The sequence below is a fragment of the Canis lupus genome, chromosome 35 (genome assembly GCF_003254725.2).
Source record: "Canis lupus dingo isolate Sandy chromosome 35, ASM325472v2, whole genome shotgun sequence".
Taxonomy (NCBI): Eukaryota; Metazoa; Chordata; class Mammalia; order Carnivora; family Canidae; genus Canis; species Canis lupus.
This window is the reverse complement of record NC_064277.1, coordinates 20,608,534-20,627,495: the sequence shown is the minus strand read 5'-3', so window position 1 is coordinate 20,627,495 and position 18,962 is coordinate 20,608,534. Positions and strand designations below refer to the sequence as shown.

Here is an 18,962-nt window from a genome sequence, read left to right as displayed (position 1 = left end):
AAGTTCAAATTGCTTTTACTCTTAAAAACCACTCCTGTTCCAATGTCACTATCTATGCATCGATCCTTCTTTTCCTATCCAAACTTCTGGGGGAAGTGAAGTGTTTTTACTTACCCATCTTCATTTCTGAATCCAATTGATCCTAGTTCTAATCTTTGCCAGTCCAATGAAACTGCCTACTTGCTAATGTTACAGATAATTTTTTAAATTGCTAAGTACAATGGACCCCTTTCATTCCTCACTTGGGTGAGGTCTTGTTGACTGGAACCCATTCTTTCTTTTTTTAATATTTATTTTGAGAGAGATATAGGGGAGAGGGAGACAGAATCTCAAGCATATTCCCTGCTGAGTGCAGAGTCCAACATCTGGTTCAATTTCACCACTCTGAGATCAGGACCTGAGCTTAAATCAAAAGTCAGGCACTCACCTAACTGAACTACCCAGGTGCCCCAGACTGGACCCCATTCTTAAAATCATATATCCCCTCAAGCATTCGCCTGCACTTTGGAGTAGCCCATTCTTTGATTTGCCTCAATCCCATCAGCATTCCCACTGTCCTACCTTTGAAGCAATGATGCAATGTCCTACCTTTGAAGCATTGTGTAGCACTTATGGGGACTCAGAGCCAGACTCTCCTGGCTCAAATCTGTTTTGCCACTTACTGGCTGAGAAATTTAATGTCTCTATCCTTAGTCTTTCATCTGTAAATTGGGATCATACCAGTATTATTAGCCCCTTGACACTTGTTGGCCAGGTGGTAGAAATTGAGGTGTGTTCTCTGTTGCTCTAATCAGGAACATGATGAGTTCTTGGGTCTTGGAAATAAACCTCCTCCTGGGTCCTGCCCCACTCCTAACTTGTAGGCCTGAGCCCAAGATATACTGCTGTCTCTAACCCAGAGAGAGAGAGAGTTTTTCCAGACCCTCTTCCAGCTGCAATGAGCTTTCACCAGCATCCTAAAGACAACAGTTTCTTGTTCTTTACCCCCATGTGATTTTAAGGCTTTTGTTTGTCAGAAGAGAAGGGTGTAAATGGCAGAGGCAAGACTTCCTGCCTCTCCTCCCACAAGAATTGATCCACTCCCCTGGCCTGCACATAAAAATGACTTCTCAGGACTCTTGACTTAACATTTTTATGCATATATTATGCATCAGAAGAGCCTGGAGTGACTACAAATTCCATTAGTGTCTAGAAGTTTTACCTCCTCTTACTATCCCATAATGGGCTTTTGACAATTTGTTAGCAATGTTACTTGAATTCTGCTTGCCAGTATCTATACACATAGCCTTGGTAAGCAAGTGCTTGCACCCTATCTCTCTTTGGAAGAACTTGTCTTTCCTTAGCTATCTCTCTTAAAAAAAAAAAAAGTTCTTATTTATCTATTCATGAGAGACACAGAAAGAGAGGCAGAGACATAGGCAGAGGGAGAAACAGGCTTCTACAGGGAGCCCAATGCATTCTCGATCACAGGACCCTGAGATCACAACCTGAGCCAAAGGCAGATGCTCAACCACTGAGCCACCCAGGTGCCCCCTTCCTTATATTTTAAGGTCACTTGGCTTCTTTGGGACCTCAGCCTTCTTGTGACTTGAAGAATTGTTATGTATTTGCATATTTTCTGCCATTTTGTTGCTGTTGGGAGGATGGGAACACTGGTCTTTTCATATTTTTACATTCTCAATAGAAGCCCATAGTAGTGACTTTTCAACCAAGGCCCCAAAACATTTCTAAAGATAAAGAGAGATCTCAACCAGTGACGCTAGAACAATTGGCTATTTATGGGGTGGGGGTGGAGGGATGAACTTTTACCCATACTTCACATCATACATGAAAATGTATCCCAGATTATCATAGATCTAAACAGCAAAATTAAATAATAGAACTTTTAAAGGAAAACATTAAAGAATATCTTTGTGATCTTGGAGGAGGCAAAAATTTCCTACAATGCAAGAGAACATTGATAACTAAAGAAAAAAAATTATAATGTAAACCTCATTAAAATTAAAACCTTTGGCCTTTGAAAGACCTCACTGGGAAAATAAGTAGATAAAGCTACATACTGGGAGAAAATATTCTCAGTACATGTATCTGACAAAGGAGGGCTAACTCCTACAACTCACTAATATTTCTATTAGTGACGACTCAATTTGTAATATGGGCAAATTACTCGAATAGGCATTTCACAAAAGAATATATGTTAAAAGCCAATCAGCTCATGAAGTAGTACTCACCAACATTAGTTGTTTTGGAAATACAAATCAAAATCACATGAAACACCATTTATACCTACTCAAATGGCTGAAACCTGAAAGACTGAGGACACCAAATGTTGATGAGGATGTGGGGGCAGGGGGAGGGGCAAAAATTCAAAAAACCCTGAACTCTCCTGAATTGCTGTTGGGAGGAGAAAATGTTATGGAAGTTATTTTTAAAGTTTGGAAACTGGTATGGAAGTTACTTTTTAAAGTTCAACACCTACCTTTTGGGATCTACCAGAGAGAAATGTAAAATAAATAAATAGATAGATAGATAGATAGATAAATAAATGCACATATATATACACACACACATATGAAATAAATAAATATTAAATAGATAAGTGTGTGTATATATATGTATGTGTGTGTGTATATATATATACATATATATATTTCAATCTGTTACATAAAATATTGCTAACAGTTTTAATTTTAATGGCCAAAACTGAAAGTCATCCAAGTTGGAAACTGTATTTAATAACTTGGGGCACACCCAGACAGGAACAAGAAAAAAAGAATGATGACTATAGAGCAAGAGCATGAATAAACATCAACAATCTTAAGAGGAGGAAGAAGTCCAGCCACAAAAGAGTACCTACTGCATGATTCCACTATAGGAAGTTCCAGAATAGGCAACACCAATCTATGGTGAAACAATCAGAAGAGTGGTCGCCTTGGGAAGTGAAGATGACAGGTTATACTGTAAAAGGGTTGAGGTGCTCTATTTCTGGGGATAGAAACATTCTACATATTGACAGAGGTGCAGGTTATATTTATCAAGACTCATTAGATCACGTGCTTAAAATCTGTTGAATTCTCAGTCCGTAAATCTGTAAATTATATCTCAGTAAAAAGCCAACAGTGGAAAAAATGTACACACACACACACACACACACACACACACACACAATTAGAGAGAGGCTTTCTCTGGCCACCCTTCTGGCATGAAGGAGCATACCCCTCTCTCCATCTTGGACACTTGGGTCTGCTTTACTATTTGTGATAATTTTCATTAAAATACCACCTTCCAGCATATGCTAAACTATTAATTATCTCTACTGCCTATGAACATGGAAGTTTCCTGAAGGTAAGTAAGGACCCTCTGTAAGTTTGCCACTGTTAACCAGTATTGATGGCTGTGGCAAAAAGGCAATAACTAATCAAACCAGATGCTGAACTTTGGTTTGCTTTCTTGGTTATTTATATTTCTTCTATGCTTGCCTAATGAGGATGTTTTGAAATCAGAAGAGGTAAAGCATGGGAAAAGTACTTTGAAATCAATAAGTACTCTACTACATAAAGGATGATTTAAATATGAGGCCCTAGCTATTGTCCTTGAAGATGTCTAATGTAAGATGGCTTAAATTTTTCTGTACAACATTTCATTATGGTTGTAAACTTTCTTCTAAGAGTTGTCTCCAAAAAGCAAGAATGAGTCCAGGGGAATCAGGTGGCATGCTGGCAAAGTAGAGCTTCTGTCTAACTGGCTAAGTCACATGGATTGCTCGCTTTCCTGAAGTTTGTGACTTTGTCTTAACTCCATGGCTAATGGGAATTCATTATGAGAACACTTTTTGGGATAAAAGCATCACAGAAGTGTTAGTCAGATGGGGAGTTTTGAATTAAACCTCTCTTCCAGGATTTATAAATTTATAACTAATTAGAGCCTGTCCACACCTCACCTGAAATCATGTTAGCAAGATCCATATTAAAATACATTTATCACTAGTAGGGGTGAAACACAGTCCTTTATGCCATTGCTGGGCAGTGGAGTAACAAGATTTTTTTCTATTTCAAGATTCCTTTAAAAGAATCAATGAATTAGTTTCAAGGAAGCCCCAGACAGATTGCCATGGTTCCAGAATGATGGTACCTTGGTCATCTGCCAGATATAATCTGATGGATAATTACATACATGCATGCACAATCTCACGTGAGGACACAAGCACAGAGTTTTTAAAAATTTAAATATATTAAGAAAGAAGAAAACTGGAAAGATCATAGAATAGCTGATGGAACATGGAATACAATGCATATTCATTTTATGATGCACAGATTACTCAAGATTTAGGCAAATGATTACCAAGCAATCTGTTATAACTTACAGTTTATAGTGCCCTATAGTGGCTAACACTATAGGTATCTTAGATTAAAGGAATCTCTTGAACTAATGCAAGCAATTTGAGAATAACAACCCAATATTACTGACATAATTGGACCAGTATAATTTATTCACATGTAGAACCAACTCAACTTCCAGAACACAATATTCAAGCACAAGCAATCCATATTAAGAAATTGTGTAATGATGACATCATCAATCTATTGTATGAACCGAAATACTATTAACCAGCAGGGCACAATATTTCAATTTAGTTCAGAGTACAAAGAAGGAATGCAGCATTCTGAGGGTCTCCTTGAATTCTGGGCAATAGTTTCATGACAGATCAGTTAAGAGACTCACAGGTTTCCATATTCAGGATGGACAATTACCTAAAGATCGGTGGACATGCATTCCTTACATAAACTCTTATGTTCTTAATCAAAGTTGAAATTCAGCTCAGTTGAAAATGGGGCACAATATGGTCTTTGTGAAGCTCTAAGTCTAAAGAAACTAAGAAAGAAAAACCTCTTCACATACAATTTGACTCATGGTTGTCTTTTATTCATGGTCACTGTCAAGGCCATTTCCATTTACTCAGCCTCATCTGTTTACTTGAATCTGGCTTATACTTACAGTGAAGAGAATCACTTGTAAAGCAACAAATTCATCCACAAATTAAAAAGAGAGTGCATGCTAACAGTTCAGAATTTTAAAAAATAAAGAATAAAAAAGACTTTCTTCTCTCCTATAAATTCTCTCTTAATGCTGTAGCCCAAGCAGGTAGAGTTACAGTTCGATACAGTTATTCAAAATGTTATCAGACCAAGTTTTAAGCATCCCTTACCTTTAGGAATTCCAAAAGATGACAAGTTGTCCAACAATTTAGACAAAAACATCTATGGTTTAAGCAGCTGAGTATCTCTACTTGCTTGCTTCCTCATGTGAATTTATACAGAAATAAAGACTTTGGGCAAATGGAGTCAGATTTTTAAAAACATAGAGACCTGTATTACAATAAAAATTTCCCAATAATAGGAAATTGAGAATGGACTCCAGGGTCCTGAACACATAGCACTCAGTGAAATAGAAAGGAAGTGCTTTTACACACCCAGTGGGTTCCTCCACCCTAACTATTCGTCTTCAACCATTAACAAGTCACAATGACCAATAGCTGGTTGAGCACTGCATCAAGTCAGACCCCTGGCTGGGAAGCCAAATACAGTACTGGAACCCGCAAACTGTGAGGACAAACTGACATTCGCTGACAGTTCCAGGATCTGAATCAAGAGGCAGGGCAAAACTCCCATCTGCTGTCCATCTGCCATCCTGCCCCGATCAGAAAAGGTTATACCACGAACGACTGACAGATGGGCATTGCAAAGATCTATTAGGGAAAAAGAGGGGTCTGAGATGATTAGAATAATGACCTTTGATTCAACATAGAAATCCCAGTAGTAATGAAAATCATGCATAATTTCAAGGTCTTTTAATTGTGCTAAACAGATAATGTGTCTTTTGCCAAAAAGAAAAAAGAAAAAAATGAGGCTTGGCTTCTATTACTAAGTACAGAGTACACCAAGTACTATATACCTGAGAAAAAAAAGTTAATAATATATATTGTACATACATATAAGCACATACATATGAAGTATTTACCTGATATTGTTTTTCCACAAAGACACATCGATGAAGTTTAATATAATGTAATTAGAATAAAACAGAAATATTTCATAGGTTCTTTTTTTTTAAGATATTCATTCATTCATTCATTCATTCATTCATTCATGAGAGACAGAGAGAGAAAGGCAGAGACATAGGCAGAGGGAGAAGCAGGCTCCCTGCAGGGAGCCCGATGTGGGACTCGATCCCTAGATCTGGGATCACGCCCTGAGCCAAAGGCAGTCACTCAACCACTGAGCCACCCAGGTGCCCCGTTTTTCATAGGTTCTTGATAGTGTGCATTTCCATCAAAAGTCTGCCCTATATAAACAGGAAACTGGGATAAGTCAGCTCATGTATTAAACAAAAGACTTAAGACAAAGGGAATAGTAAACGCCTAAGCTAAAGCTAAGTGTGTGTTATGTTTCCATAGCAAAAACAACTCCTGCAAGGGAAATAAGCCCCCTAGACAAAAGGCAGCTATTCAATTCACACAACACACAAAATATATCTACCATGTGCCAGGCAAAGTGCTGGATGCCAGGGATGGAAAGATGAGTAAGACACAGATGGCCTTGTTCTCATGAGGAATGGACATATGATTGCTTATTACATAGTAAATTCAAAGAGATTAGTGGGGAAAAGACATGCTACCATGTGGTTGGTCTTTGAGGAAGAAAATAATCATATAAGTTGTTTGGGAAAAGAGACTCTCATAGAGGTGGTATGTTTTAATTTTCATACGTCTTTTATAGGTTTACAATGCTTAATTTTTCTTTAGAGTTTGTACAAGAGAATCAAATATGGACAGTCCATGTTTGAATAAAGGGCAACTAATCTTTCAAAAATGTTAACTTTTTTAGCATAACATACATCTGGGGACCATTTTTTTCTTTTTATAGCAAAGTATCTTTTTAAAGTTGACAAGAAAAAGGAATAGAGATACTGCTATACTAAACACAATTTATAATGAACTCATATAATATGAAAAATGTGAGCTATAATCCACAAAAAGATGCATATAAGAAAATTCTAAGTGTTTTTATTCATAACAGCCCAAAAATGGAAGCAAGCTAGCAAGAGAAAAATGGACAACCAAACTGGAGCATATTGATAAAACTAAGTAACTCCTCAATGGTGGAAATGAAAGAACTATTGATACATACAACACACAAATCTCAAAGCATTTATGTGAAAGAAAGGGTACACACTGTATGATTCTATTTACATACAGTTTAAGAACAGGCAATCTATATGTGCTGACAAAACCCAAAATGATTAACTCTGGCTGAGGATGGAAGATATTGAGAGGGAAGGGGAATGAAGAAAGTTTTATGCATCAGGGCCAAGAGACATGATCCAGACCTTGATCTGGGTTACATATGGAGAACATGTATTTTTGAAAAGCCACGGTGCTTTACACGAAGCTTTGTGCATTTTACTGAATGCAAATTACAGCTCAATTTTTAAAATGTGAAACACTGAGGTAACTTGATATAATAAAACAATGATTAAACACAAGTATTTTCTACATCCTTGTTGCCATACAACAAAAGCTCTAAATGGTGCATCATTTTACAAATAACAATGTAAATTCAGAGAATTGCTATTTTTGTACTAACCATATCAAAGGGCAAAGAAGAAGAATAAATGCTTAGAAAGTGCACATTACAAAATTCTTTCACCTGAACTGCAATGTGTTCCTTATCTGAGCCCTATTTAAATAACTTGATCTAATTCAGGGTCAGAAGGGTATCATAAGCATATGGAAAATCCTATGCTTTATCGCATGCTCATACATCCTATGTTTAAAAAAAAACAATATAATTTCATTTTTGCATAAAATGGCTTTGTTGCCCTCATTCTTCGTTTCCTTAAGAGTCTTACTTAATCACTACCCAAAAAGCAGAAATCTTTAATACACAATACACACCAGCCTCTGTTTATTCTGAGAAACAAAAAAAGAATATTGTACTATTTCCAAAACACACATCATTCAGACATAATAATTTATCCTTTGATATTTTTACTTTATCATTATATAAACTCACTTTCATAAGGAAGTTGGCGCTGACCTATACTATATGTATTTCACAACAGGAAATATCACCAATGTTAATTCTTAAACTCCTTATTCTTAACTGAAACATATTTAAGTTACCACAAAGTATCAGTCCTAAAGGGCTTGAACAATACCTACAGATTAGTCGTGTGTTAGAGTTATATATAGCTTCATTCTGATGGCTCCAAGCATATATAACCTATTCTATCCTGAACAACCTAATGGAGAGAAAAAAAGCATACTATTGTTTTCAATGCCCTTGAAATAATAAAGGCAAAGTTTACTTGGAATGCAAAATCTGAAGTATTTTTCTTAAATTGTGTTTGTGTTTGTAATGAACACAATTTGACTATCACTTCTCTTCTCTGCACAATTCACACACACAGAGAATTTTGTCACAATGGCTTTGCTAATCTGAAGATTCTATACTTTGGCATAGTTAATGTTTTTCTGGAGGAAAAAAATCAACATGGGTTCTGGTTCAATTGTGGTGGGTAAGTCCACTATCCCCCATTCTTCATGCAGATTACAATTAAAAACCTTAAACTTTATACACACACATAGGTACATATACACATACATACACATGGCAAAACATATATATATGTATACATATCTATCTCAGTCACCTGAGGACCCTCAAAAGCAGGCAGATTATGGAAGAGAATCAAAACTTGGAAAAGTGATTCACATAATAATGAGTTTCTCATCTCTATTTTTCCTGTGCAGTATGACCCCAGCTGCAAGGTGCTGAGCAACGATGGCTGCACAAGCAGGTAAAATCTCAGATAAACTCTTTCTGGCAAGAAAAACAGAAGGGAAGATTCCAGCAGGCTCAAGAGTTTGGAGAGCATCCCAGAGATGAAAGAGTGAGAGAAAGAGGATCCCTTAATTTTGTGAATATGTATTGTATCACTTAAATTCTTGCCCTACACACATACAAGACAGTCCCAATGAAGGAATCAAAGGCATTGGGTGCTGAATGGAGATCTGAGGCTTCTGACCTCATGCAGCAGGGATGCAACAAAGCAATCCAGGCAAGCTTGAGAAAGATAAATGGAGGTGTGAATCACCTCCCCAAAAGGGGGGACACAACGTACAGTCTCATTCTAAGTGACTCAATTCCTTGATAAAATAAACATCAACATCTCCAGATGGTTATGATAGAAATATTATGATACACTCTGCACAACACAATCCTCACAAAACCAGAATACAATCCCAAACTATTCTACATACAAAAACAAAACAAAAAACAAAACAAAACGGAATGTAACGGAAAGGAAAGGAAAGGAAAGGAAAGGAAAGGAAAGGAAAGGAAAGGAAAGGAAAGGAAAGGAAAGGAAAGGAAAGGAAAGGAAAGGAAAGGAAAGGAAATTTCCTTTCAAAGGAAAAGAATTCAATTGAAAATTGAAATTTCAATTTTCAAAGGAAAAGACCAGAAAACAAACAAACCCAAAAAGATGGCCTAGGTACTGGAGCTATAAAAACATATAAGCAGCTAAGATTGACTATGCTTTATGAATAAAGAAAATACTCTTGAATGAAAATACAAAAGCTCTCAGTAGAGAAAAGCAAAATAATAAAAAAAAATTTTGGAGGCAAACAAAATTTAAAAGGAAAAACTCACTGGGTGAACTCAATAGCAGTATGTAAATAATAAAAGAAAGAATTAGGAACTTTAATATAGATGGGGGAAAACAGTGAGGGAAATAAAATGTAATAGATGAACAGAGTCCCCAGAGTCCTGCAGGATATTTCTAAACACCTAATGTATATATGGAGTGCCACAAGAAGAGCAAAGAGAAATTGAAAAGAACTATTTTAATAAAAATTGTATTTATTTAAAGTGAGCAACATGATGGTTTGATATATATACATGTAATGAAACGATGACTAGTCACTATTTTGCTGGCAAATCACCAAAATTCAATGCAGTATAACTGACTGTAGTTATCACACTCTACATTAAATCTCCATGTTTATTTATGCTACATAACCACAACTCTGTACCCTCTGACCAACATCTCCCCATTTCTCCCAACTCTACACCTCGAATACCCAATATTCTATCTCTGCTTCAATTTTTTTGGATTCCACATGTTACATTGTGACATTTTTGGAAAACAGTTTGAGTAAGTAAATGCCTAAGAGTTCATAAATATAGTCATATACATAAATTTACAGATCCAAGAAACTCAGTGATTCACAAGCACAAAGAAAACTACAGACACATCATGGTCAAACTAGTGAAAAACAAACATAAAGAAAAAAATATTAAGGCTTTATTTGAGACAGAGAGTAGGAGTGGTGGTGGGTAGCAGAGGGAGAGGGAGAAGCAGACTCCCCACTAAGCAGGGAGCCTGACAGGGGACTCCATCCCAGGACCCTAAGATCATGACCTGAGCAGAAGGCAGATGCTTAACCAACTGAGACACTCAGGAGGCCTTAAGAAAACCTTTTTGAAAAAAAAAATCTATTTATCTGGCCCATTGTACACAGGAAATGGTTTGCAATACTGACGATTTCTCAGCAGAAACATTGCAAGCCTAATGACAGAACATCATCTTTATGAGCTGAGTGGAAAAGACTGTCAAATCAGAATTCGGTAGCTAGTGAAAATATTCTACAAAAATGACAGTAAAATCAATATATTTGATGTGACATATAAGATTTGCTAATGGAAGTTCTCCATACTGAAGGAAAGTGACAACCAGAAGGAATGAAGAAAGAGCAACACAAATGATAAATTCTTGGATCATGTAAAAGATTAATGTTTTTTTAAGTTCTTTAAAATGCATATAACTAAAAGAAAAACTTTTATAAGCTGGTATGATTTTCAGTGTACATATAAAAGCTATAACATAATGGTTGACAGGGGATAACCTGTATCATTGGAATTTTCCTACATTTTATGTGAAATGGTACAGTAGTAGCTTAAAATAGACTAAAATATTTGGTATATCAATATGTAATTCCTAGAGAAAATACTTTTATAAAAGAAAATACAAAGAGACTTTGCCAAAATATACACATTAAACTAAAGTGGAATACAAAAGAATATTGAAATAATATAAAAGATCACAGGGAAGAAACAAGTGAGAATCAAAAACTAGAGGAGACAAACAAAAAATATAATGGAAAAAATATATATGTATAATGGAGAGTATAAATTAAACCAGAGTCCAAAGACACTAATTAAATGGCACAGCTTGGCAAAATGAACATAAAAGCACGAACCACTATACACTAATCATAAGAGAGACTTGATTTATGACAATGAATAGACAAATATATACTATGCAGTTTATAAGCATCAAATGGAACTTTAACATCGGAGAACACAAATTTCAAGACAAAAAGTATTTCCAGATTCAAAGGAATATTTCAAATGACAACAAGGGCAAATTATCCAGGTAAACAATTATGAATGTCAATTCATCTCATTAATAGAGACTCAAAATATATAAAACAGTATTTAGGGAAGAAATGAACAATTTTACACCCTTGGTAAGAGATTGTAATACTCCTCTGAGTAATTCTTAAACTAGATTCTACTCTTCCGCCTCCAAAAAAAAAAAATCAGCAAAAACACAGATCTCAAAAACAGCACTGCTTTGATCTAATTAACACTTATAGAAACCCTCATCTATCAAGTTCAGAACACACATTACTTTCGCATATGCATAGTACATTCACCCAGATAAATTATATTCTGGTTCAGTAACAAAGTCTCAATATTAAAAATTATCAGAATCATACAGATTATATTTGCTGATCACAACACAGTTAAAGTAGCAAAGAATAATAACATAGAGAAAAACACCAAATATCTGTAAATCAAATAACACACTTCAAAATAATACATGTATAAAAGACAAATGCATAAAATAACTAGAAATTATTTTGTTTTTTAAATTTTTAAATATTTTATTTATTTACTCATGAGAGACACACAGAGAGAAGCAGAGATATAAAGGGAGAAGCAGACTCCCCTAAAGGAGCCCGATGCAGGACTCGATCCCCTGATCCAGGATCATGCCCTGAGCAGAAGGTAGACGCTCAACCGCTGAGCCACCCAGGTATCCCTGGAAATTATTTTGAATACAACATACTTACAGTTGTGCAGTGTAGAGAAACACATGACTTTAAATGTTCATATTAGAAAAAACAAGTGAAAGAAAATGACCTGAGATTTCTATCATAAAAAGCTGACCAAAACAAACAAACAAAAAAGAGCAAAAACTTAACCCCAGGGTAACTAGAAGAAAAGAGTAAAAAGCAAAAATCAGTCAGAGGAAACTACAGACAAAATCTAATAGCTACTTATTTCCAAAAAAAAATCAACAAAATTGACAAAGCCTTAGCTGGAATGTTCAAAAAAAAAAAAAGAGAGGAGACACAAATCAATAATATCAGGAATGAAAGAGCTCATCACACAGATCCAATGGGTTTTAAAAAGGTAAGAAATACATGACAGTAAAATATATAACAACTACACAAACTGACAAATTTCTTGAAAAATACAACTTATCAAAATTGGCACATGAAAATAGAAAGTTAGAATATATATGAAATTATGAAACTTCTTTCCTAAAAGAAAACTCCAGGCCAAATGTTTTTAGTAGCAAATTCTGGCAAACTCCCAAGTCACTTATTTTTCAAAAATATTTTGAGAAAATAAAAAATTTGGGGTCATTTCCCAACTTTGTAAGGACAATACTAACACCAAAATCTAAAAAAGATCATATAAAAAATCACATTTCAATATCCCTGCAATAGATGTAAATATCCTTAACAAAATGTTATCAAATGTAATTTAATTGTGTGTGTGAACACACAGTGATAGCATAAGTAATGAGACTTTTTTTAAGATACAAGTTTAGGGGGATCCCCAGGTGGCTCAGCAGTTTAGCGCCTGCCTTCGGGCTGTGATCCTGGAGTCCAGGGGTTCGAGTCCCATATCAGGTTCCCTTCATGGAACCTGCTTCTGCCTCTGTCTCTGTCTCTGTGTGTGTGTCTCTCTCTCTGTCTCTCATGAATAAATAAATAAAATCTTTAAAAAAAAGATACAAGTTTAGTTTAACATGCAGAATGAATGTCATTCACCCTATTAATAGAATAAAGGAAAAATTATTTCAATAAATGCAAAAAGAAAAGTATTTAACAAATTTCAAAACTTTCATGATTAAAAAAAAAAACAACTCTCAGCAAATTAGGAAAAGCAGATAATTTCTCTAAACTGATAAAAAGCATCTAGGATAAACCAACACCCAATATCACAGTTTAAGAATGAAAGACCTAATTTTTCCCCATGAGGTAAGAAGGCAAGGATGCCTGCTTTCAATATTGTCATTTAACATTTTACTGCAAGATCTACCCATTGCATTAACTGAAAAAAATCAGTAATAAAACTATCAATATTTGCATGCTTATATTGATTACCTACCTAAGAAAATACCAAGTAACCCATAAAAGTCTACACAAACCTGTTGAAAGATTTAAGTGTGCACACATATGTTAATATTTTTTAAAATGATTCTATAATAATGTATTAGTAGCAAATATTGAAATTAATTTCTTATAATTCCTTTTACATTAGTGAGGGGGAAAAGGAGTACCTGGGAATAAATCCAAGAAAAGTTACTCAAAATCTATATACTAAAAAATATAAAATACCACTATATTAAAGAAGAAATAAATGGAAAGATGCACCATATCCATAGTTGGCAATTGTCCCAAACTGATCTATAGATTCCATGTAATTCCAAATTAAATCAAGTAGGTTTTTTGGTTGAAATTGACAACTGATTCTCAAATTTATTTAAAGTTTCAAAGAATCTAGATAGTTAAAAGTTGGAGAATTTGCCTTACCTACTCTCAAGATTTACTATAAAGCTATTCAAGAATGCGTGTTACTGGCAAAAAGAGAGAGATCTACATTTACGGGAAAAAAAAAAAAAAGAGTATGTCCAGAAATAAACCGACATAAATATGGCCAAGGTTTGACAACTGTATCAAGCCAGTACAATGGAGGGAAAAAAGTCTTTTCAACAAGTGATGCAGGATCAATTGGAAATCAAAATTTAAAAAGTATAATGATCCTTATCTCACTCTTGACAATCATAGATTCAGAAAAGACTACAGACCCAAATGTACAACCTAAAATGGTAACATTTCTAAAAGAAAACCATACGAGTAGATACATGTAATCTCAGACTGGGCAGTTTGTGCAGAAAGAATGCACAGACACACGCAAAAATACAAATAACTGAACCTAAAATTGGTAAATCAGACTTTGTCAAAATTTAAAACTTCTGTTCCGGGATCCCTGGGTGGCGCAGCGGTTTGGCGCCTGCCTTTGGCCCAGGGCGCGATCCTGGAGACCCAGGATCGAATCCCACATCAGGCTCCCGGTGCATGGAGCCTGCTTCTCCCTCTGCCTGTGTCTCTGCCTCTCTGTCTCTCTCTGTGACTATCATAAATTTAAAAAAAATAAAAAAATAAAAAAAAATAAAACTTCTGTTCCTAGAAAAATACAACCCCCCACAAAAAGCAAGCTATATGCAGCAAGAGCATTTTCTCCACACAATGTCAGATGAAGGACTTATTCAAACACTGAGAAGAGTATTTACAATAAAGTACAACCCATCTTTTAAAAAAGAAAATAAACAAGATTTAGGCACTTCACAACAGAGAATACCCAAATGCCAAAAGCGCATGATGCAAGCATCATTCATCCTCAGAGCAAAGCATATTAAACACACATCCTTTAGATTGGCTGAACTTAAAAAGACTGACCATAACCAGTACTGACCAGAACTTTGAGCGAACAGACTCCTCCTTTACTAACGATGGTGGAAATGTAAAATGGGGTAGTCACTTCTGGAAACCACTTGGTAGCTTCACAATATGTTAATCAGGCATGTATCCTACACCTCAGCCAGTGCAATTTCTAGGTATTTGCCTATAAGAAAATAAAAAACATATATCCACACAAAGATTTGGCTGCTTAGTTTGCAATTCCCATTAACTGGAAATTAACCTAAATGTTCAATAAACAAATGCAAATTTGGCATATCTGCCCACATAATGGAATAACACAGGGCAAGGGGGAAAAAAGGAAAAAGGAATTTTTTTTTTTTTTTAAAGATTTTATTTGGGCAGCCCAGGTGGCTCAGCGGTTTAGCGCCGCCTTCAGTCCAGGGCCTGATCCTGGAGACCTGGGATCGAGTCCCAGGGATCGAGTCCCACATCGGGCTCCCTGCATGGAGCCTGCTTCTCCCTCTGCCTGTGTCTCTGCCTCTCTCTTTCTCTCTCTCTCGCTCTCTTTGTGTCTCTCATGAATAAATAAATAAAATCTTAAAAAAAAAGATTTTATTTACTTATTTGACAGAGAGAGCGCAAACACAAGCAGAGGGAGCAGCAGAGGGAGAGGGAAAAGCAGACTCCCCCCTGGGCAAGAGAGCCTAAGGCAGACACTTAACTGACTGAGTCATCCGGGTGCCCCGACAAAAGGAAATTTGTATACACACAATAGCACAGATGAGTATCAAAAACACACTAAAAACATGCTAAGTAAGTGAAGAAGGTTGGCCAAAAAAGTGTATATTTATGATTCTATTTATGTAAAATTATAGAAGATGGAAATTATGGTGGAAAAGACAAACCTGCAAATGGGGTCAGAAGTAGAGACGGATTGCAAAGGAGCTCTAAGGAAAGTTTGGGGGATGATAACATTATTATTTATCTTGATAATGAAGATGTTTTCGCCACTGTATAAACATGTCAAAATGGATCACATTGTATTTAAATATATGCAATTTTATACCTCCATAAAGATGTAAAACAGATATGTAATGGTCTTGCACAAAGTCTACAAAACACAAATACAACCAAAATTAAAAAGCTGCCAATATGCAGGTGTTTGGTTTAAAGAAATTAAATTTAGCCCCTTTTTAAAAATATCAAAATGGTTTCTATTTTTTTCAGGATAAAAAGTAAAAAATATATTTAAAAAGATACTATTGTATTTAGTATCTTTAGTCCTAGCATTTCAAATGCAATGCCGTCCTGTGTTGCTTTATAGACTGATTCACTCAGGTCCCATGGGACCTCTATAATTGAAATACTGAACCTCATAACTTATTATATATATTATTACACCTAAGAATAATCTATAGAAAGGTCCAAGAGTGATCAGAGTATTAACAAAGTGATTTATTTCACCAAAGAGACTACTTCCCTACAGTCGAATTATCTATGCACGGTTTATATAGTTATAGATTTAACATAAAACCTTAATATACATATTATAATCTAAAACACTTCTTTTTCTAAGTAAAAGCATGCATACCATATTTACACGTATCTTAAGAGAAACGATGAGACCATTTCGCATTCCTGGGGTGCATTTATCCCTGTATTGCTTTCATGGCTACTGAATGAAGGTAAGTATGATGAGACTATTAGAATAACCTCTAACAAACTGTGTTACAGCATGGCTTTGCTTCTACCTACCTGTTACCTCAAACAAGCCATAGGGATTCAGATTTCTCGTCAATAAAATAAGAAGGTTGGGTTTAATGATCTTTTGAAATTTTCTTTCAACTTTGAACTGTGTTTTATTTTTATCCCCACACGCATAAAGAAAACAGGATCAAAGGATGCTGCTGAGAAAGGCCAAGGACACTGTACAAAGCAGCAGGTGCAATCTGACCTGGGGTTGGAGTCCCAGACCCCACACACCCAGCACTGCATTCCTTCCACTGCTCTGTAAGCCTGCCTGTGGGGGTCTTAGGAATAAGACACATCTCAACATCTGCAAGACTCTGCTGAATTTTTACTTGAACGAGCGAAGAAAAAAATACACGTGGCATGGACCAATGATTCTAAGATACTTGGAATTTTATTTCAGTATATAAAATTCCTAGTACATTAAGATTAGGAAGAAAAATAATTTTTTGAGCAGATAAATTTTATGACTGATTTCGTCTCAATATTTATTTTGTAGAGATCTTTAATAAAGGTGTGCTCAATCATCTGACTACCAGCATCTCTTTTCTCAAAAAATAATTTTTGTTTAAAAAAACAAAAAGGTTATTAAAAGAAAAAATGGAGAGTACTTAGGCATTCAAAGCAAAGCTGAGGCTTCACGCCCACTTCCTATTTTAATCCACAGGGCTCTGGGTGTTTAGATTTGGAAAGTGGCACAGTAACACAGGAAGAATACGGATTGTAGGACTAGAGGCACTGAATTAATACTTGCTGTTTCTATTTAATTTTATTAATAATTGTATTAATTTTATTAATTTGAATATCTGTTTAACAACTTTGGATTTTGAGGAATTGCATTTCAATGCCTTCCTCTGCAAATCAAGATCATTTCTCACAGAAAAGTAGCCTTCTTGCCCATTGTTATGAAATTTTTCTTACATACAAAAATGTTAAGAAAAGTACACAGTGAAGAGCATTTTCTCTCCATCTCAATTCTACAATTAACATTTGGTAACATTTGCTTTTTCTCAGATACTTATTCATCTTTCGATCCTTCTCTCATTTACTCAATTTTCTGATCCATTCCAAAGTTAGTTACAAATCTCAACACACATTACTCCTAAATACTTCAGCATGCAGGAAATGGACTTCAAAATTTCCCAAGTGTTTCATAAGCAAAATGTATATATAGGGAAATACATAAATTTTAAATGTGCCATTCAATAAGCTTTGATAAATGTATATACCCATATTAACACAAATCTCTGTCAAGATAGAGAACATTGCCGTCACCCCTAAAACTTCCCTCATGACCCTCCTGGTCAAATTCCTGCCCCAACCCTCCTCTTCTGATAGGTTTTCATCACAAATTTATTCTGCTTGTTCAAGGACTTGACATAAATGGAACCATACAGTAGATATTCTTTTGTGGAAATTTCTCATGCAGCATTAAGGTTTGGGGGATTAAAAAAAGTTTGGGGGATTCATCCATGTTGATGCATGAATCAGGAATTCTTTTTTATGGATGAAAAGTATTCCAGTTATGAATCTCATAAAATCAATCTACTCTTGTCTTGATGGGCTATTTCCACTGATGGCTATTCTAAATAAAGCTGCTATGAACATTCTTCTCCAAGTCTTTTTATGGACATGTGTTTTTATTTCACCTTGGACCTAGAAGTAAAATTGTAAGTCCCAGGGTACATATATGTTTAGTTTTATAAGAGATTACCAAACTTTTGTTCAAAGTGGTTCACAAAAGTACATGTCCATAGAAGACCTAAGAGCTCCAGTTGTTCTATATCCTCACTGAACTTTGTCAGTCTTTGTAAATTTAGTCATTCCAATGGATGCCTCTCATTACAGTTAAATTTGTACTTCCCTAATGATTCATGATACTTAGCATTTTGGGCCCATTATTGATTTATACATCTTCATTGGTGAAGGATCTGAACAAGTTTTTGCCTCTGTCCTTATTGGACTTTTTATTACTGAGTTGTAAAAGTACATTATATTATTGTGGGAAACAACACTTTGTCAGATATGTATTTTGTCAATTTCCCTTTTTTAAGATTTTTTTTTTTATTTATTCATGACAGACGCAGAGAGAGGCAGAGACACAGGCAGAAGGAGAAGCAGGCTCCTCAAGGGGAGCCCAATGTTTTACTCGTTCCTGGGACTTAGGAACCACACCCTGAGCTGAAGGCAGATGCTTAACAGCTGAGCCATCCAGGCATCCCATGTATTTCATCAATTTCTTAATGTTTTCTCATTAACTCGAATTTTCAATTTTGTTTAAGTCCAATTTATCAGTTTTATGGTTAGTGCTTTCTGTAATCTAAGAAACTTTTACTTTCCCCCAAAGATATTCTCCTGTTTTCTC

At 35.4% G+C, this 18,962-nt stretch overlaps 1 protein-coding gene across 9 annotated transcripts in view; it reads right to left on the bottom strand.

Annotated features, from left to right (window-relative positions):
* Positions 1-18,962, bottom strand: part of LOC118349920 (uncharacterized) — a 586,341-nt gene that overhangs the window by 220,975 nt on the left and 346,404 nt on the right. The window contains exon 9 of one of the 9 annotated variants that reach the window (XM_049106056.1): positions 14,479-15,050. The exons of the other annotated variants lie outside the window; for them this stretch is intronic. Coding sequence (XP_048962013.1) covers positions 15,039-15,050 — 12 coding nt within the window. The 3' untranslated portion in view covers positions 14,479-15,038. Of the gene's footprint in view, positions 1-14,478; positions 15,051-18,962 lie in introns of those variants that run through there. 9 annotated transcript variants of the gene reach the window in all.